Source organism: Styela clava, chromosome 3 (assembly GCF_964204865.1).
Source record: "Styela clava chromosome 3, kaStyClav1.hap1.2, whole genome shotgun sequence".
In the NCBI taxonomy this organism is placed as follows: Eukaryota; Metazoa; Chordata; class Ascidiacea; order Stolidobranchia; family Styelidae; genus Styela; species Styela clava.
Window position 1 is genome coordinate 24037940 of NC_135252.1, and position 22102 is coordinate 24060041.

Consider the following 22102-nt stretch of genomic DNA (forward strand, 5'->3'; position numbering starts at 1 on the left):
CCAAACTCCGACATGTTCAAACAGTTCTTGCTTAGCAAAGTGAAAACAGTTTTGCGCCTAAAATTGTCACCCAAAACCCCGCAACTACTCTGTGCCGCCACTTTCGGGGCCACGGGCCTTTGGTTAGGAGCTGTTGTTAATCTTTCGTTTATTTCAAGATCGAGGGATGGGAGTTTAAGCCTTACTTACACATACACAAAGAAAAGAAGAGTATAATCATTTATTCCAGAAAAAAGTGCGAAACGGGTTAAAATTTTCGATTGAAACTAGATTTCAAATAACCTGAAGTTTTTTGCAAAAACACAAAAATTGCAACAAGCCGCAAAAGTACGATTCTAATAATAATAATTTCTAGAAATAATAAATAGTGCAGAGATACAAAATGAAAAAAGGCAGAATAAAATTAAAGTCATGTGAATAAAAAGTGACGTCACTAAAGACGTAATGATTGGAATTACCTTCGTGATAATTTGAAAAATCAAAGTGTTAATTGGGATAAAATGTGATTGAATGTGACGCAATCAAAGTGACGTCATCAATGACGTAATGATTGGAATTTACTTCATAATTCATTGGCGAATGTGGTAGAATTTGATAACTTTAATATAAAATATAAGAGTGACGTAAAAATTGACGTCACATATGACGTAGTGATTGGAATTTTGTTCGCTTCTCATTGATTATATTCTGATCGCATGATCAGGAAAATTAAACTATCAATTGTGACAAAGCATAACTAAGGTGTGAGGTAATCAAAGTGATGTCACTAATGACGCAATGATTGCTATATAATTCACTACTTATTGATTATATTACAGTTACAGAAGAATTTAAAGTAATTATTCACAAAAAGCCGTGACAAGCATTGATTCCTTGTGATTGGTCAAAGTCAATGCAGGTATGTTAATTATCATACCAAACTGGGGAATACCCAAGGGGAGGATTAAATTCATTTGTCGTATTGTTTGCACCTTCCACCTATGTGTCATGTTCGTAGAACACATAGGATTCAAAGTAGATTTAACGAGGAGGTTTCCGTTCTACTGCGAGACCTCAATTAAACAAACTGATAATTTTTGAATAAAATTTCTAAATTATTCCTAAAATCAAGAAAATAAAAATTAAAATATATTTAATTTTAAATGTTTGATTTGTTTAGAACATCTCTGCTTGACCTTTCAACCTTATAAGGAACGCCAACAAAAACAAGCCAAATATGAAAGTAATTGATTCCAAATATTTCGACCATTCATTTCAATTGCCTTAAAAAAACAAATTAAATTTCGAGGTTTTTTGGTCGCTTGAAGCCGTATAGGTCAAAGATAAACATTTAACAAAGTTTTTACGCGCCTTCGGCGCAATTAAATCACAAAAATCCAAATTTTTCGCGTCTTTTTTGTTCTCAATGTAATTCTTCCAGATCGATTCGCTTCTCTGTGAAGATTCTCAGCAGAAAAGTAGAGACTTTGTCTGGGTGAAAAGTCGAGGGTATGACGACATAATGACCCGGTTCCAGTTCAGTGGTTATGCTAACTTCTCTCTTATCGATGTAGGAACCGGAGTTAACGAGGTCACGGTTATACCGGAAGTGGTTAGTCGGAAGACGACGGCCGGGATTGCCGCTCAGCTATTTGAAAGAAAAGAATCATAAGTTGATGATGATATCATGAGAAAAGGGCGGTTAAAGGTGTTGTTTTCAGTCCGAATTCCTATTTCTGCAAGTTTCCATTCAAACTTTAATATATGTATATAGGGACCTCCTGAAGTATGCGCACCAATATGACACACAACCTGAACTCAGATTAGAACCAGATTAGGGTTCAAGTTGTGCGACATCTTGGTGCGCATACTCCGGGAGTACTGTATATTGTTTAAATATAATCAAATACTTATCATGTTTTCCAACACTAATAAAACTTTGAAGATAATATTTATTTGCAATTACAATAGCACAGGGGTTCTTAAAGTCTCTGGGTTGTTTCGTTGGGGTTGCACTTTACGGAAGAGGTTGAATAACACTAGGTTGAAGCGCCAGACTTCACTATGATAGCAGCGAGAGTTAAAATCGCGGGTTCAAATTCCATTTCTATCATAGTGGGCGTAGCTTTGGGAATTGAGGGTCGATTTTTTTTTTTTTGAAATTCGAAAAAAATAATGTTTCTGCATCAACCATAGCAATTTTTTGTAATGGAACCTACATTTGCCCTCCGATTGTACGACTAACTTGGTTATTACAATTTTCGGACCTCCTGAAGTATGCGCACCAAGATGGCGCACAACCTGAATCATGTTGTGTACAAAGGAAGGGTTCAGGTTGTGCGACATCTTGGTGCGCATACTTCTTCAGGAATACCAAATTTTCAGATATATATAGGTTGGAGGAAAAAGTACTCCTAGGCATTGGCGTAGCCAGGAGTCCTCAAAGGGTTGTGAAATTTCTACTTGCCATGGTAGACACTTAAAAAGGCAAGTTGAAAAAATAAAAATCATCACTCACCCTGTATATATTGATCCCAATGTAAAGATTCTCGAGTCCGTCTTCCCGCCCAACTCTTCTGTACTCCTGCATTAGGCCAAGCACTATTGAGCATTTGCCCTCGTTTGCCGGGTCATCTCGGGTGGGATCGAAATCGTCTGAAATAACAAGAGAGCGATGCTCAAATATATGGACACGAAGTCAACGATGTCATAAAAATATTGTCACGGTGTCACAAAAATATTATCACGATGTCATAAAAACATTGACACGGTGTCATAAAAGCAGTGTCACGATGTCATAAAAAAACTGTCACGGTGTCATAAAAACATTATCACGATGTCGTAAAAACATTGTCACGATGTCATAAAAACATTGTCACGATGTCATAAAAACATTGTCACGATGTCATAGAACTATATTCACGGTGTCATAAAAACAATGTCACGGTGTCATAAAACGTGCTCCCCCAAATTGAAATCTATACCGCGCATTTCAGATGAAATATCAGATCTCACAGCAAATTTAGAAACAAATAAAAGCAATAGCCTTCTTGCAATTTTTAACCTCTGAAAATTTCAAATTAATTGGTTCAGTAGTTAATGAGAAAAGAAATACAAAAAAGGCGATCAACAACAACAAAATAACAGAACGATACATTTCGTGTCTAACAATATTAATAAACCAATAAAGCTGATGTGTGACAATCTTGTCGCAATGTGCGGTAATATAGTAGAAACTTTTGCGGACAAACTGAAATAAGAAACCATGATAACATGGACATTTAACGAAATTTAATTAATTAAATTTATTTAACGTCCTGTGAAGGCCGACAATCGTATTAATCGTTATAAAAATTGTCCTACAACCTCTGACCACTCTTAGTGCCTTCGCGGGCCAAAACCTTGAAGATTAATTGTGATGAATGAACGTCACAGTTTTGTAACCGCTGGTCGGTTACGGCTTGGGAAATAAGTTTCAAATATATTTTTTTCAAATCGAATTTCGAATCACAATGTTCCGATTCGAATATTTCCGAATCTGATTCTATTTAGAATATTAACATATTATCGTTAACTTTCATAAATTTGGAAGAAATATAGTATAAATTTTGATAAAATAACAATAATGAGCTTGAAGAATTAAGAAAGTTACTAAAAAAACACACTGCATGGATGTATCAACTACCAAATATATTACAGCTGAGATTTATTTTTTGTTACATAAAGGTATACTCAGTTACTAATTTTATTCATATACAATTATGTTTGCAAATATTACCGAGTGTACAGCGATTGTTTCTTCTAAAATTGACCTTCAAAATTCATCCAAATTATAATCACTAGTTAGTACCGTTAGGCGCCATGATTTCAAAAGAAGTAATAATAAAGAGGGAAGCATCGCACACCAGTGTTAACTCTAAGCAAATTATGAGTGCGAAAGTGTTTCGCAGTCGAAAAAAAAAGTGCGAAAGTGCTTTTGCCGATTTTAACAAGTTAGGTGCCCTAGCTTTTCATATAACCCATTTAAAACGGCATAGATACTCGAAAAAGCGCTCCTCCGGTTAATATTATAAATTAAGGAGGAGCCTTTTCGTTAACCCAGTTCCCTTTAAGCGAATTCATGTTTAATTAAAACAAGCGAATTCATCGCAACGAAATGACATCTGCTAACACCTGCCGCGGACAAAACTTTCATGCAATGTATCACAGTGTCCTTACTCGCGTAAACAGCAAAGACTTTCACACTTGTTACTCCTTCCATCTAACAGACACGAGGCAGGCTGGAAACCATATTAGTTACAGGGTGGATCGTTTGTACAAATCCCGTGCAAAATAATCCCCGCAACCCCTCCCCCCAAATATAAGTAGCAATCAACTAATTAGGGTTAGGTGCGCTGGAAATTCAACTTTTCGATTTATCCCTAAACCTAATCTGATACTTATTAATTTGTGATTTTGAACCACTTTGAAAGTCGCCACCCGCTGTTTTAAAAGATAAGTTAACCTACGTTCCCTCCGAAATATTACACACGATACTCCCCTGCTTTAGGAGATAGGTTGACCTACTTTCCTTTCAAACTTTTTTCTCCGAAATATTACACAACATCACTTTGAAAATCCTCCCGTTTCGTGAGCTAGCGTGACCTAATTTCTCATTTACATTTATATTATACTATTTCAGAGCTTACCCAAAGACAAGTAATTTTTAAATGTCGACATGCCTTGGTTTGCGTGCGAGTTAGTTTAAATCGGGCAGAAAACATCATATATTGGCAAAATGTTTAGTAATGTCATGTACTTTCAGCATTCATAAATAGCACTCTTTGATATCCTGAACGCTGATATCCTGAAAATTAATGTTGAAAGAGAATTACGCCTTCTCAGATATCGGACATCCAGTCGCGATATTCAATCGTTCATATGCACAAATCTCACATTAATAGTAATTGCTACCCAAGTTTGTAAAGTTTAGAAACCAACAAACAGAAAATAACTTATCCTAAAACACAATTAAAATTCAGTCGGCAATAAATTCGTCGCCAAGACGATGCCATACAAAACAAAAAAGATTTGGTCGCGAGATTTACGTGAGATGACTGCCGTTGTTTTTTAAGCAGAATGTAAAAAAAATTATAATTAATAAACGGGAGTTACGACGCCCTTTACACATCGTGTGTATTAAACTTCCCTGGTAAGTACTATTATTATTGTACCTATACACCTGTTGGAGTATTTCGGACAATTTCGAATTTAAAATAAATGAAAACCCGACATATAATAAAGACGCAAAAGTAAAATGAACATTTATTGAAAAAGTTATTATTTAAGAAAGACAACATGATCGTACAATTCCGCCAAAACCTCGATGTTCGCAAGTGAGATGATAAATAAATACTTCCCTGTATTCGATCAATTAACTTTAGCGTATCGTTGTTCTGCCAACAAACAGCAGGGTGCGAAATATTTCCGTCCTGTGATATGCTCACAAATATTCTCAATATTAATATCATACCCTCGCGTATGTACTTTCTATTAGCTTTTTAGGAATCCCTTCCATCCTTGGCCGGGTCATGTTTCGAATATGTGAACATTTTATTCGACCATACATGGCCGGCGGGATGTTAAAATTGTAAACAAGAGAAAGGTAAAATCAATCGCGAATTTCGTTATAACGGTTCGTTTACGAATTGTTGCGCCTGTTATCGTCGAAAATGATTACATTTGTTGTATTTTGAGGCATTTAAGCAGTAATAATTACGGCATGACATCATCAAAATCGTCAAGTGAGATCTTGAAATTGCAAATTCCTTAAATAAAATTGTGAATTATTCGGTAACGAATTCAGTTTTAATGACCGTCGGGGCTTTGTTTTGTTGAAAATTATTATAAATGTGAGAGCGCCAAAAACATACAGTCCATACCGATGCGACTGCAATTTATATGGTCGCAATTGGTGTGGCGCGTTTATTAATAGCGTAAAATAAATTAAACGAATATCAATTATAACCAAGCCTGTCAGCGTGTTTATTTTCTGTGGGCCGGAATCGTGAAATACCATCTTGAGACAAATTCACTTCTATTATAAAACCTTAATTTTCAGTTATTATCGTTATACAAATAACGTGTGGCAACTTTTTAATTTATCGTCGACCAAAAAACCACCCCACACTCGTCCAAACGTGTGTCGAGCTTGAACGACAGGAACAGATTCATCGACGATCTTAATTAGGGAAAATATGTATTTTATTGGGAATGCAAAATAAATGTACCAAAACGCATTTTTTTGTGGTATAACTTTGTATTTTCGGAAACGGGTTGCCGTGAAAGGTAAAATTTGATCTAAATTAATCGCAAATATGTTTTATTTTAAATGTAACAAAACACATTTTGCGATATAACCTTGTATTTTCGAAAACGGGTGTCCTGAAAAGTAAATTATGATCTAAATTAATCGCAAAAATGTTTTATTTTAAATGTAACAAAACACATTTTCGCCATATAACCTTGTATTTTCGGAAACGGGTGTCGTGAAAAGTAAAATATGATCTAAATTAATCCCAAAAATGTTTTATTTTAAATGTAACAAAACACATTTTTCGAGATACAACTGTATTTTCGGATACCGGGTGTAATTTTTTACGATATAACTTTGTATTTTCGAAAACGGGGCGTCACGAAAATTATTAATCTAATGTTTTATCTATCGTCTAACTAACGTCTGGAACACATCATTTTCGGGGAGAACTCTAGCCCGCGAAACGTCATTTAATTTAAAATAGAGAATGTTTCACGCATTTTAAAACGGAAAATAACCAGTAAGTGGACAGGGATTCAACCCTCCCGATTCAGTATTCTATATCCCCGTGTCAGAACTTTCTAAAGAATGGAACAAAGAACCCGTCAAACCGCCGCGGAAGAAGGGGAGTATTTTTTGCACTAATAATTAGGCCGTGACAATATCAAAATCGTCAAGAAACTGGTGAATTTGCAAATTCCATAAATAAAATTGTGAATTGCTCGGTAACATTTCAGCTATAATTATCGCCGGGGTATTGTTTTGTTGAAAACACGTTGAAACTTGAGGGAATTAGTTACAATTAGCGCCTGACCTCTATTAGGCACTCGAGCACTCGAAAAAAAAAGCACCCGAGCCCAATTTTTTTAGCATTAAGTCGCATACGTAAAATATCCTGTAAAAGAAGGGCTGTTCATTAACGTCATCTCGTCTTATGACCACGCAGAAATGCCTTTATAGCCGAATTATTCAATCACTATTTCAAATCAATATAGATATAGGCGGGAATATAGGTTACCCAAAACCTAGATATCGCCGCCAAAACGATCGGTGACAAGAACAATTAGCGATTATAACGGAATTAACCAGTAAAAAGGCTTTGTTGCCGATTTTTTAATGTTTCCACCACGTTTATTCGGTACTCCTATAAATATTCGATTCAAAAAAATATTGAATTTTGCCCACCGGTCCTCGCATATCAATGAGAAATAGTTGTAAATATCGCAAAATTCCGGAAAATGCCACGTCCTTTCAACATTGTGATTACAATAAAATGGCACTTAACGGTATTTTGTGAATTTGTTGATTTTGCAAATCTGTGACATGCTGCTAAAAGTTTCGTCTGATTTGAAAATCGTGCAGTTTGGTCACAATTCATCCAAAGTGACTATAACACGTTACTAACACTTTTATAGTCATTTTGAATTCATCGATATCATTGATAGTCACATGACCACTCTCCTTCAAAGAAACGCCCGGGGAGCGTTTTTTGCGGGAGAAGCGGAATCAGTGCTTGTATAATAATCATATTATAAACAAGAATTTTGCGCTTAATGCAAAAGCTTTATCTCCTATGTCTGCATCTCATAGGTTAGAATTCCGGTAAATATCGTTATGATATGCAGAATTGAGTTACAAAAGTACTAGTATGTTACTCATTTGTCAACTTAATACTCGAAAATATTTGTTAACTTTGAATTTTTAATCCATTCAAAATCGGAAAAAAGTGCTATTTCTCTTCAAAATCGGAAAAAAGTGCTATTTCGCAGTCCCTAAAAAAAGTTGCGAAAGTGTTTCGCAATTTTCGCAAAAAAGTGCGCTAATAGTGAACACTGCGCACACATACATGTTTCTAATAAGGTATGAAGCAATGATGTTTTATTATAATAATATTATGTAGATAATTTGAAGAAACGTTCAAAATATTTGTGAAACTTTGTAACATTTTAAGTAGTGGAACAAAATTGAGCGGAAACACTGGTCCGTCGAAAGCTGCAGCCAAAATGAAATATAACGACTCTGGGAGTGTCACGGCTTTGAAAAGCTGTAAACGCAAGGATAATAAACGCTTTTGGTCGATATAACTGTAGCGTCGCTGTGTCGTGCAGTTGCCTTGTGGTATCTATTAAATTGTTTTTTAAATAGAATCAAGCCCTTTTTTCTTAAATTGCTTCGAATCGTTTCGAATTGATGTTGATTCGAATCGCTTCGATTCGAAATTCTGAAACTTACTTCCCTAGTTACGGCTTCCTCCATCATCAAGACCATACTTCCGGAAACAACTAACTAACTAATCCCATAACCGACATGGGGTGCTCCCGAAGTATGCGAACCAAGATGGCGGACATCGGAACGTAACAAGGGTAACAGGTTAGGGTTAGGCGATAATTTTTTTCCAATTTTCCTTATTTTAGTCCTATTATCAGTTCGAAGACTAGCCAAGAGCCTCCCGTAGTATTTATACCTAAAATTATGGCCTAACCCTAACCTAGTACACATATTACATTCCGATGTCCGCCATCTTGGTTCGCATACTTCGGGAGCCCCCGACATGGACTGGTAACCGAACGAGAAGCCTAACTCCGCCATACGGTCAAGCCTTCTTATAGGCTTTCCTCTGCTCGAGATAAATATGTAAATCCTATCCTAATCAACGCATTACGAACTTTCATCTCCTTCAAAAAACAATAATGTCTTACCTGGTTCCCGTAACTCCATATAATATTGCGGATTGGTGGCATACTTGTCGACTTCGTTCCTGCAACCACCGGCAGAATAACCCTTGATCCATTTGCCTTTGATTTTAGATAGAAACCAACTAAAATGAGAAAAAACATTACTGAGAAAATTTACCCATAATGGAATAATGTCACCCACAATGCAATAAATTACCCACAATACAATTATTTACCCACGATGCAATAATATCACTCATAAGGCAACAGTCTTCACCCACAATGTATTAATAAAAAGCATATTGCAAAGGCGATGCATAAGTTTTTTACAGATATGCGACAGAAAAATGTATGTGGGCTTTTCATTTTCGGAGGAGACTAGCTAGAATTGAACAAAAAATTTAAATCAAAGTATATTACTGGCGTGAAATGCACCGATGTAATTCTACGTATTGCTTATTAGTGATCGCCCGTATCTTTCCTCAGATATGTCTTCTTTACCACTTTACCCGTAGAGAAATGGCGGGCACGGGATTGGAGCATCATTTTTTGAGTCACAATGTCAACACTATTAGGTCGCAGGGATTCTCAAACTTTTTGTGTACTGCAGTCCGTGAGAGGGTTAAATATTATTTACGGAGTCCAACAATAAATTTATTAAATGAAAATTATAAATATGGACTTCTAGATAATGTCATATATGAGTTACCACCTTGTTGCCACATTTCTACGCTACCGTTTACAAAGTTCAATATTGCTGTTATTGCTATTTGGGACAATAACAAAATTAGCCAAGTCAGTATTTTAATAAGTAAACGAATAGCTCACGGAGCCGCGTGCATCCGTATAGAGCACTTTGAGAACATGTGTTCTACGCCAGGGATACGCAACTATTTTTATCGAAGGTCCGCAAACAAAACTTCAAAATTATTTGGGTCCGGTCTTTCCAGAAATGATATTTCGGCATCCTTAAACGAGCACTTCCTCGACCGACTAATGATTAGTAGCAAATTAAAATTGTTTATTATGGTGTTATATTTCTTTTCGTATATATTCAAAACTATGAAAGTCATTTTATAATAGGAAATTCAAAAAGTGGGGCTAATGATCCAAAATAAATAGTTAGGTGCGGTCCAAATCCAATACTCGAAAGGTCCGGATTCGGACCGCGGTCCGCCAGTTGAGTAGCCCTGTTCTACGCCATATGAAACTCTATTAACCCCAGAAAGTAAATCTGATGCACTATTAAAAGTAACGAATAATGAGCTTTATTTCCATTTGTAATTTTTCGTTTAGAAATCTATATAAAAACCGAATTTCAAAATTGCCAATTTTATACGAATTATTGTCGAATTATACGGATATAGCAGTGCGTTCTACTAATAAGAAAGATGACGTAGTATAGCGACACCTAGGCCCGGGTCGTGTGGGCCGTTGATCAACGTTCCCTCTAATAGTTTGCTTAGTTGCGCGGAATAAAAGTTAACGTGAGCTCAAAAAAAAAAGGTCTGCGCGGAAAATTTAGAAAAAATAGAAAACAACACAACATTTTAAACATTGTAGTACTTGTTGTGCGTGGCAGAACGAAAGTACTGCGCGGGGATTTTCGGCCATCTGCGCGGTCGCGTAGCTGCGCAGCTTAGAGGGAACGTTGCCGTTGATTGGTCGCCCGATTTGATTTTTTGGGCGTATAGAGCTAGACACTTGGAATTCTTGGATGACGCGCACTTCGACGACCGACCCAAGCAAGCTGCTACCTCAATCAAATCTCGACGAGTTAAGTTATATTACCGTTTTGTATTGATTTTAACACTGTCGTTTTTAGCTTAAGATTATATCACACAACCTAGCAATCTACTCGTTATTATTATACAATGTGGAACAGACAATTAAAAGAAAGCCAGGTGCTCCCGAAGTATGTGAACCAAGAACGTAGTATGTGTACCAGGTTCAAATACTACGGGAGTCACTTGGCTAGTCCCCGAATTCGTAATGGAACTAAAATAATGAAAATTGGAATAAAATTATGGCCTAGCCCTAACCTGGTACACATACTACGTTCCGGTGTCTGCCATCTTGGTTCACATACATCGGGAGTACCGAAAGTCCAGTCTCGAAACAGGGAAATACTACGTACCCTACACTGGCACACTTCTAAAGTACAGAATATAGGCAAAGATACATATTAAAATACAAGAAAGCACGCATAGTGCACTAACAACAGATTACTAGAGGAGTCTCTAACCTGTCTCCGGTAGCAGCACCATCGCTGTCAAAATCCGGTCCCATCGTGCAGATTGTACAGTCAGCGAAATACTTTTTGAAATCGTAGAAATCCATCAACCATTCTCCATTGTCCTTGTCTGCATATCCGATCCGGTCTTTTGTGACTCGGTCCACCTCATCCCATAGATAAGACCTGGATAGAATTAAGTGTTGAAATGTAAAACAATATTCGAAACTTTTTTGACGCTTCAGAAGTATGTGTACCAATAGGGAGGTAACTTATTTTGTTCGCCTACTTTACATCAAGTTGTGTATAAAAAGAATTAAACTCTTGGGCAGGGCGTATATTCACTTGTCTAACACAAAAGTCCCTGAACTTGTAATAGAACTAAAATAGGGGAAAACGGAAAAAATTGTGCTCTAGTCCTAACCTGGTACACATACTACGAGAGTACAGGAATATGTTTGATTTATTTGAAAATACACAATGCAGCATACCCATCACTCCAGGCTTGGTTCCATTCCACATCGTTTCCCCAAGGATTGCGAATTCTCACCAACTTGACTTTTTTTCCTCGGAACGGAATCTAGAAAGAAAAAAAATAGAGGAATATTATCTATGGTGCAACTTACTGCCTGAATTGCATGGTAATAATACAAGAGATAACCAGAAATAAATAAATAAACTGAAAACCCGAAATCAAACGACATCTCTACATATACGAAATCAGGAGGGTCTGTGTGGCCATATCCGACCCACCCTCTCCACACCCCAATTTTTCTGGGAATTGCAATCAATCAATCAATCATTTATTTGTCGTCACAAAAACATCAAATGCGCAAAAAATTATCACAGGAAATAAATATGATAATAATGATATTTGTGCGACAGGAGTCGCGAGGGACCTTATTACGTCTTCAAGAAGCGACACCTAAAGCGCTGTTACTGGTTCAGTGTAAAAAAAATAACTACATTTGCTACAAACATTGACTATGCAACAGTCGTTATGGTGAACATATTTTGAATTATTGAAAAAATTCGCAGCAAACGCAACTTCACTAAAATCATATAATAATAGAAGAAAAGAAGAAAAACAACCCAAGTATAAGTTTATAAAAAAGGCATATTTGCAATTTTGCGGCATTTGCAGTGAGACATGAATTTTTACATCTTATTGAATATGATTTACTGAAAACTGACTTCTTCTGGGAGACAAATTTACAACCTAGAGTCGCCGAAGTATGGCCGAGATTACCATGGCAACCAATTGAGTCGTAATTTCGATCTCTGGTCTGCAGAACACTACGAAGAAACTCGCGGAACAGCAGTATTCCGCGGAACACAGTTTGAGAAACGCTGTTCTAATCGATTCGCTATCGGAGCTCCCGAAGTATGTGCACCAAGATGGCGCACAACCTGAACAAAATATGTGTACCAGGTTAAGGTTGTCAGGTCGTGCGCCATCTTGGTGCACATACTTCGGGAGCGCCTCGCTATCACACTATTACTTCACATAAAAAAATATGGTCACATTTACCCTTGTCGCTCCTGTGATGGTGTAGGCATGAGCGCTGACGAGTCCCCTGGAATCCTCACGCTCGGCGGAGCCTTTGATAGAGCAGCATGCAAATGAGTTGTTCTGGAATGCCCTGAAAGATATAGAAAACGTTTGAGATATAAAATCAAATGGTTCGATTCAGATTGGATGGCGTCGAATGTGTCCGTATAATAGAGAATGAATGTGGCATTCAATCATGTTATATTCTAGCTAGGCGTACTCGAACTTGTGGTGACTTGAGGAGGCTGAATATTATATACGGAACTCCACAATGAATGACCCCCCTTTTTAGTATGCGAACCAAGATGACAGACACCGGACTATAATATGTGTACCAGGTTAGGGTTAAGTCATAATTTTATTCCAATTTTCCCTATTTTAGTTCTATTACGAGTCAGGGGAGCAGCCAAGTGACTCCCGTAGTATTTGTACTTGAAATTATTGCCTAATCTTTCCTGGTACACATACTACGTTCCGTTGTCCGCCATCTTGGTTCACATACTACGGGAGCACCCAATGAATTTATAAGAGTAAAAAACACATTGTTGTTCATTGGAACTTATAGATTTGATAGATAGAACTTATAGATATATAGACTTATAGATCGTATTTGAACTACCGACTTGTTGCCACATTTCCACACTACTATTGTCGAATGCCGTTATTGCTTTTTCGGACAGTTACAAAATTAACCAAGTCAGTATTTTAATAAGTGAACGAATAACTCGCGGAGCCCCACTGCTTTAGGCCATCGCATTGCTCATTTCCATTGATTTGTCAAAATACACTGGACCTACTTGACTAAGCTTCTGAATAAATGTCCAGGTGTTTTATCTCCCAAATCAAACGATACAGCCATTCCTCCAGTTAGGTCTTCAAGTCCGTCTTGACTAAATCCGCCTTCAATCGCCTCGTAAGAACCATGAAGTCTGTAAAAAAAGAAAATTATACAATTATACTCAGGCTGAGGTGCCGGAATAGATTTACAAATACAACTGACTACAAACTTCAAGCCAATCGAAAAAATGAATGGCTCTTCAAAAATGTATGTGCCAATATGGAGGTAACTAATTTTGTTTGTCTTCTTTACATCAAGTTGTATAAAGGAACTGAAACCTAAAGGCAGGGTGTATATTCACTTGGCTAACACAGAAATTCCCCGAACTCGTAATAGAACTAAAATAAAGAAAATCGGAATAAAATTATGGTCTAACCCTAGCCTAGTACACACACTACGGGAGTACCAAATGAATACAGTTTGACCAAAAATTTCGACTCTCACTCAACTCCAACTCGGAAATAGCGCGCAACATTGCTTTGAAAAAATTTTTAGACAATGAAAATGTCTGTTTTGGAGTAAAATTTCAAGAAAAAATTCATCTCCTACTTGTCAACCGTGGCAAGATAAGTGGTGAATAGGCTAAGTACAAGTGGGACAAGTGTGGCACGACATTTTAAAAGAAATTCTGATCAAATACTTACTTTGCATAAGCCTTCTCTAGCAACGACAGCCAAAACTCGTCTTTCGAGCTTGACCTGCCAAACGCCAGTCGGTTCTGAATTACTGGTAAACGATCGTCAACTATGACCTCAACCCAGGAACCAAATCTCCAAAACCGGAAGTGAAACATTCCTACGTAATCGTCGCCAGTCATCGCTTGGTTAGTTGGTACGACCTGAAAGACAAAGAAGATTTTGTAATTTTTTGGTGTGCGCGATGGCCGTGTTACCTATGTTTGCATTGTCTATCCACTGTGTGGTATGCGCAGAAGAAATTAAATCCTATGGCGTAAAGCAGGGGTGGCCAACACTGGTGTCACGTGAATTTAAATTTACTCCAAGTACTATACATATACTATAAAATTAAATAGAACATAAACAATACAAAGTTTTAAATTCATTATAAGATGCGCCCCCAGAACAGAGCTTATTGGCAGCAGTGGAATTTTGTGTATGCGTGTATGTAGTTATCTGTCTATTCAGCATTCATTGGTTTATGGTTAACAACTTTATTACCGAACAGTCGATCGCGACCGAAAAAGGGTTGGCCACCCCTGGGTAACGGTCCCAAACTTCCTCAAGGAAAAAAATCAATGAACATTTATAATAAATACAATATGTAATATATTCAATCCTATATTAGTTATGTTCAACACAATTCTGTTGATTTTCGGGGCACACTTAGCAAATCCTATTTGGGAACGGATGTAGCGAGTACATAAGGATAGTTACTGTGCGTTTCAATATTTTCAACTCATATTGTTAACAGTGCATGTTATTTGCCTGAAACAAGGTCGTTGCTCTAATTCGTTTCCTTTATGACATATTTCCCTCGCTCAGTGTTGCTCGTATTCATCGTTTTTTTGTTAGTTAGAAATTTGGTTTCATCACATATACTTGCGTTAAGGTTTTAAGTGTTTTCCGTTATCTGTTATTTGGGTGACCGTACATTGGAACCCATGTGTATATCCGCGGGTTCAATCTATATGCGGGCGCTAAAATCCATAGGTTAGGGTTAGTATGGGTTCAAATATCCGCAAAACAAAAAAAATTCCAAAATATATGCAGGTGCAATTGTCGTGGGTTCAAATGTACGGGAACCGGTATTTGGATTCGATTGTGCATATTTACAACATACGAACATTTGGCGTTACACGCAGATAGGACCAAATATTTCCTATAGCATATAATGTATGTATAAAAAGGTTACGCCACGCCTTACCGAGGGCATTTTAAATTGAGCGAACAATACTGAATAAGAAATATTGTAACTTCTCACTTATCGCTGATTTAGATTCAGATCCAGATATTTTATTTCTATCAAGCAAGAATCAATACAAAAATTATTGGCAATCATAAAAAAATGTAATTATACACATAGGAAATTAATACAAATGAGAGATTCATGGCAATTGATGAAGGGTCGCGAAAGACTGTGACAGTCAGCGGGTCAGCGACACCTGTTGGCTGAAGTTTTAGAGGGAATGACGATAAAATTATACGAATTTAATCACTCAAAATTAGAAGAAAAACAAATCACAAAATATCACCAGAGTAATAGTAAACCCGTCCTCATGGTATTCAACTGTGCGTTCATGAATCGTAACAGAAAATGCCTATTAATATGAATAAGCAAAAATAGGATGAAGCTCGTTGTCGGTAGCGACCCAAGCTCGTGGTTATAGCCTACTGAGGCATGTTGGATGGAAATCGTAAGAACTATTTTATTATATGGAATATTATATATTTTATTACCACGCAAAACCGCTTGTTGAATGACCTAGTTGTGGCGGTATAAATAACTGCTCGGCTGAAACCTTGTTCCTGGTGAAGATGCAAGTAAAACATCTTTCGCGATAGCTAGCTTAGCGCTTACAACGAAATTTGTTAGCAATACCAGAAAAGATTCTTTCAAAAAAATAGTGTCTGTTGTCCAAAGCCTTCTTTCAGGCGAGAGACACTTACCCTGTGCATATACTTGGGTTTCCTAGAAATCGCCGCAACAGACGAAAGCCACCAGCAGTTGCCCAGGGATCCTTGTATGATGTCATCGCTGGTTATGCCGTCTTTGAGGAGATGAGGATTCTCTGTCAAGTCCTAAAAGTGAAAGAATAATGAGTTATTTTGGGTGAGTTGAATAGAGTTGCCATTTTTATTTCGAGAGAGCAGAACACTAGACAGTGTACTATTAAGTCTTTCGCGGTGGGGCAATAAAAGATTTTCATATTAGGCTCACGGTTTGGCGCCTCGGTGATTTGGCACATCGTGTTAGGAATACGCTCGCCACGTCATCTCTGATCACCATGAGTGAGCTATCAGGTTCGAATCCCGTGAAATGTGCGAGAGAATTGCTGGACTCCTCGCCACCGTAACCGGTGGTCAATTACGGCTTTTCCACCATCAAGTCAAACTAATAACTGACTAACTAAGCCCATACCCGACTTGGACTGGTAACAGGACAAAAGGCCAAGGTTCGCCATATGATTGAGCCGTCTTATCGGCTTTCCTTTCTCCCCGGGATAAATATATGAAACCTATCTTATGCTATTTTATCCCGATGAGAGAAAAGCTGATAGGTGCGTATAAAGTGTGTAGATCAGTAGATGGGATATAAAATTTATTCTAGGAAAAAGAAAATTAGGTTTAAATACACGAGGAAAAAAAGTGGGGAGAGACGAAATGCGGTTTCGTGGTTACCATATTTATGCCGACCAAGCATAATCAATTACTATTCGATTACTACTTGACAAAATTTTTTAATGTGACGTGGCATACCACGAATATATGACGTCATATAAACACAGAAAAGTTACGTAATACTACATTTACAGAAGTAGGGGGCATGAAATTTAAAAAATAAAATTACGCCACTAGTGTTAACGGTATCAATGTCTCACTTACATAAGGCCTTTTCCATTCAGTTATTCTTTTCCATTTTGACGATCCTCGTTGGCTGAAATACAACGATTCTTTTTCAGCGGGAAAATTCGTGTCGCGGAAGACATATTGCTTTCCTTCGTCTCGACTCTTTTTCAGTATTGTGTCGCGGAACTCTTCGTAGTTCTGCACAAATATAATTTTTTGTTAATCCGGGCGCAAATAAAATGGTTTATTTATCACACAAAACGACGGGTTCCTCTGAAATATGCGTACCAAGATGGCGGACACCGGAATGTAGTATGTGTATCAGGTTAGGGTTAGGGCATAATTTTATTGCATTTTCTCTATTTTAGTTATATTACGAGTTCGGGGACTAGCCAAGTGATTTGTGCCCAAAAGTAGGGCCTACGTTCAAGTGTCCGCCATCTTGGTACGCATACTTCAGGAGAACCCAACGACGTCAACGACCCAACGTTTAATATCTCTAGTTGTGAAGCGAAAGCGTGATAATTTTGGCAGGCTACATACATATTTTAAAAACCTGATTTTTTCCCCACCCAGTATCTCGCTGCGTCTAAGTGAAACTTGTACAGCGACCCGACCGCAGTGCAATACACTATAACAGGGCTACTCAACTATTTTAACCGAAGATCCACATACAAAACTTCAAAATTATTTGGGTCCGATGTTTCCTGAAATTATATTTCGGCAACCGTAAACGCGCACTTCCTCGACCGGATAATGATACATGATAATCAAGATTGTTTATCCTTCATTTCACATATATTCAAAACAATAGAGGTCATTTTGTAAAATGAAACTTTAAATGTGGGGCTAATGATTCAAAATGAAGAATTAGGTGCGGTCCGAATCAAATACTCAAAAGGTCCGGATTCGGACCACGGTCCGCCAGTTGAGTAGCCCTGCACTATAATATACCTGGGAATAAACAAATAGAGCAGTGATTCTTAACCAGGAGTCCGTGGCCCTCAAAGTGGGTCACAAAGCAGTTAGAGGGAGGCCACAAAGCCAAGCGCAAAACTTAATTTACTTCTCACTTCACAAGAAAATTGCTCGTTCTTCCTAGTTACATTTTTTGATAAGATTATTTAATGGGGTGTTTCCATTTGTTGAGCGTGAATTATTTGAACATAATGGGATTTGGAATCCATCAAATAAAATAACACTACAAATACCACGGGAATGATAAACAGCGTGCTAAAGGTGCTCCCGAAGTATGTGAACCAAGATGACGCACAACCTGAACATAGTATGTGTACCAGGTTAGGGTTATCAGGTTGTGCGCCATCTTGATGCACATACTTCGGGAGATCCGAGCTAAAACCCCCCCGAACGGTAGGCACGAGCCATAACTATTGACGATCAGTTTGAGCCCAGCATTGTACCCCCCCCCCCCCCTCCAACTGTTAGGTGGTCTTCTTTGGCGGCAACGGGCCCCCGGTTAGCAATCGCCAGACTAGAGCCTCCGCTACAAACTTATCGTGGTCACTCCCATCTTGAATTTATCGTCATCTAAGGGTTGATCCAAGTTTTCAATGATATTAGGGTCCGTTCTTTCCTCTGGCGGAGGTGGCGCCACAACCGGTTTTTCGTGAAAATCAAGCCCGCCATCTGGTATTGGCTCTTCCGGTTCCGGTCTCGGCCGGGGTCGTGGGGCAGGTCTGACGTCATCCTCTTCGGAAGAACTAATATTACCCATAATGCAATCTAGTATAATCTAGTATAATATGGAACTGAAAAATTAAAAAGGATATTTGAATTTACAACTTTGCTGAGAAAGTATGCATCGAAGTATTGTAACTGCTACGCAAACATGATTAGATCTAATGCTTTAATTCTGACATGAGCAAACTACGGCTCGCGGGTCAAATCAGGACCGTTGCGTAATTCAATCTGGCCGGCCTGATGCTGCCACAGCCAAACAAAAAATTTTAGTTTTGGCACGAGACTTATCGTTTTCTACTTTTGTGACGCTGTATATAAAATTTTGTTTATAAAATGTAACTTCTTACGTCACAAACCTTCCCACTCCTGCTCTAACTGCTAGCTACCTGCACTATATATACCTCTATACACAGACATAAAAGTACTGCTTGTTCTAAGTGCAACTTAGAATTAGATAGTGTTCCGGAAACATCAAACGAAGCCGATTAGAGTTGTAACATATGTTTAATGTGCTATGTCCGGAAATCGTCTAACGTTATTACTCTGTGTATGGTTACCAGTTTACCGTGGTCACAATGGAGTGATGAATTGGATACGGGTGGCGACTCGAGAAAACTAAATTTTAACCACAAAAACTTTGTCCCGTAGAAAACGACATAAACTGCCTATTAAGAATGCTTTGTCTTTTTGACGCTTTTTCAGTTTCTGTCGAAAATTTCGATTTCCTCCATTGGACGTCTGAAATTCCCGTCCCGAAAAATTTGAAATTATTGCTTCGGCTCTGACTCCAGACTGCGCCTTCGCAGCTCCTGTACACAATGCTAACTACCGTCAGCTATTAAGCCATCTCTCTATGCTTCCGTTTCACCGTGGTCGCAATGGTGCGATGACTTAGGTCTACTCTACTTCCCATTTTATGATATACCAAATAGCCCAACATAATCACTCTGTGTCCTGGTTTCCGGTTTACCGAAACCACGCAACCTTTTTTCTAATTGACCACGCCTCTATGTAATGTAACAGTACCATCTGCTACTAAGCCATCTACCTCTATGTTTACGTGCTTTATATATATACAAAGACATAAAAGCACCGCTCACCGTAAGTGACCTCGTATATCAATTTAGATAGTGTTCATAAAACATAAATCGATGCCGATTGGTTGTAACGAATGTTTACTGTGCTATGTCTGGAAGCAGCCTAGCGTAATTACTCTGCGCCACGGTTACCGGTTTACCGTGTGCGCAATGGTTCATTAAATTGAATCAACTTTAGTTCCCAACCACAAGAAATCGCAAGCGCCGACATACGGTAATTACTCAGTATTCTGATTATCGGGTTACCGTACTCACAACATCAGAGGAACAGGAACATCAGTCGATTCCGATTGAAGTCGTACCGTATGTTTACTGTGCTATGTCCGGAAGTCGTCCAACGTAATTACTCTGTGTCTGGTTACCGTTTTACCGTGCCCAGTAAATTAATCGGGTTAACTTCAACTCACAACTAAAACAAATTGCCAATATAAATACTCTGTGCTCTGGATACCGTTTTACCGTGGTCGCAATGGTGTGACGACTTAGGTCAACTCGAGTTCCCATTTTATAATATACCAAATCGCCTAACATAATTACTCTGTTCCCTGATTACCGGTTTATCGTGGTTCTCAATGGTGTAATAAATTGGTTTGATTTCGAATACCACCATTGAAAGACTGGAATGTCGACCCCGACAAATTCGCAATTCCTATCGTACTTCGGCTCTGAACTCGACTCCATACCCCTGCATTTAAACAAATCAGTCCTTTCCCTGGTTATTGTTTACCGCGCCAGAAATAGTGTTTTAAAGTGGGTTCGAGTTATCTATTGAGAGTGCTTAATCAAGTTAATATATTCTGGTTTTCGTCGGGAATTTTGACCTTGAATTCCACCATTAGAAATCGAAAATTCCTATTATACTTTGGCTACAATTTCAGACTTCACATCCTTACATATAACGCTACCATCTGGTTCTGAGTCGTCGTTCTATGTTCACGTACTATATATATCCCTACATAAACATAAAAGTACCGCTCTCCATGAATGCGTATATCAATTTAGATAGTGTTCCGAGGACATCAATCGATGCCGAATAGTTGTAACGTATGTTTACTGTGCTATGTCCGGAAGTCGTCTAACGTAATTACTCTGTGTTTGGTTACCGGATTACCGTGGTGTAAAAAATTTAAGAAAACCTAATTTTGACCTACGCGAGCCTTTGTCAATAATTGAGTATTGAGAATGCTTTGCCAGTCAAGGCCTTTTTTCTGACTTCAAACCCCACATTCTTGGACGTTCCAGAAGTGTGTGTACCAATATGGAGGCAACTAATTTTGTTGGTCTACTTTACATCAAGTTGTGTAAAGGGACTGAAACAATGGACAAGGGGTATATTCACTTGGCTAACACAGACAGTCCCCGAACTCGTAATTGAACTAAAATAAGGAAAATCGGAACAAAATTATGGCCCAACCCTAACCTGTTACACAGATTACGGAGGTACCCACCCTCGTGTGTAACGCTACCACTCCACTGCTAGTAAGCCATTGCTCTCTGATTGCGTGCTATAGCCTACCTATATATAGCCATTTATATTGAATATAAAATTACCGTTACTCCGAACAACACAATCCTTGCATGAAAAGACTAATTAATTTTATTTTACTAGGGCTAGTACCTTTACGATATATTTCACGCGTATCTCCTTTTAATTACCACTTGTCGGTGTTAACACTTTTATGTACCATTTCATATTAATTTAATGACCCCTATCGCCGAAATTTATTTGAAATCTCAAACGAAGTGAATTAACTAAATATTAAATACCTAGAAGTATAATGAACTGCTTAAAGCGAAGGCTGAACAATGTCAATATATGCCTCACTAATGAGTACAAACCTTTCATTCGTGCTAAGTGTTATTAGTGCGCTCGCCACCGCGCACCTCTGATTACCCTGCGTGGGTCCTAGGTTCGAATCCCTTTAAAATAACTATATGCCAGAGGATTGCTGGACTCCTGGCCGCCATAGGATGATTAACGTAGACGCTGGTCGGTTACAGCTTCCTCTACCATCAAAGTCATGCATCTGAAAGGGGGAATAAATAAGGAAGTCCTATCCTATCCAGTTTGTCGCACGATCCCTTGTCACATCTCTTGGCTATTATTAAGTGTAGGCTGCGTCGCGTTGCAAGAATTCCGTCGTGCTATCGTGCCAAGAAATGTTCAATAAGTAATAGGCCTGCATGGACTGAGGTAATATTTTC

The 22102-nt window shown here is 38.1% G+C and overlaps 1 protein-coding gene across 1 annotated transcript; it reads right to left on the minus strand.

Annotated features, from left to right (window-relative positions):
• Nucleotides 1-205: 205 nt before the first annotated feature.
• On the minus strand, nt 206-18868 carry LOC120330992 (calpain-A-like). Its single transcript, XM_078110672.1, has 11 exons — nt 18615-18868; nt 17136-17296; nt 16200-16331; nt 14217-14410; nt 13532-13663; nt 12714-12825; nt 11674-11762; nt 11195-11368; nt 8974-9092; nt 2498-2634; nt 206-1627 (listed from the first exon to the last, which is right to left on the minus strand). The coding sequence occupies exons 1-11, from the start codon at nt 18832-18834 to the stop codon at nt 1403-1405; spliced, it is 1695 nt and encodes a 564-aa protein (XP_077966798.1). The 5' UTR covers nt 18835-18868; the 3' UTR covers nt 206-1402.
• Between the last annotated feature and the right edge of the window lie 3234 nt (nt 18869-22102).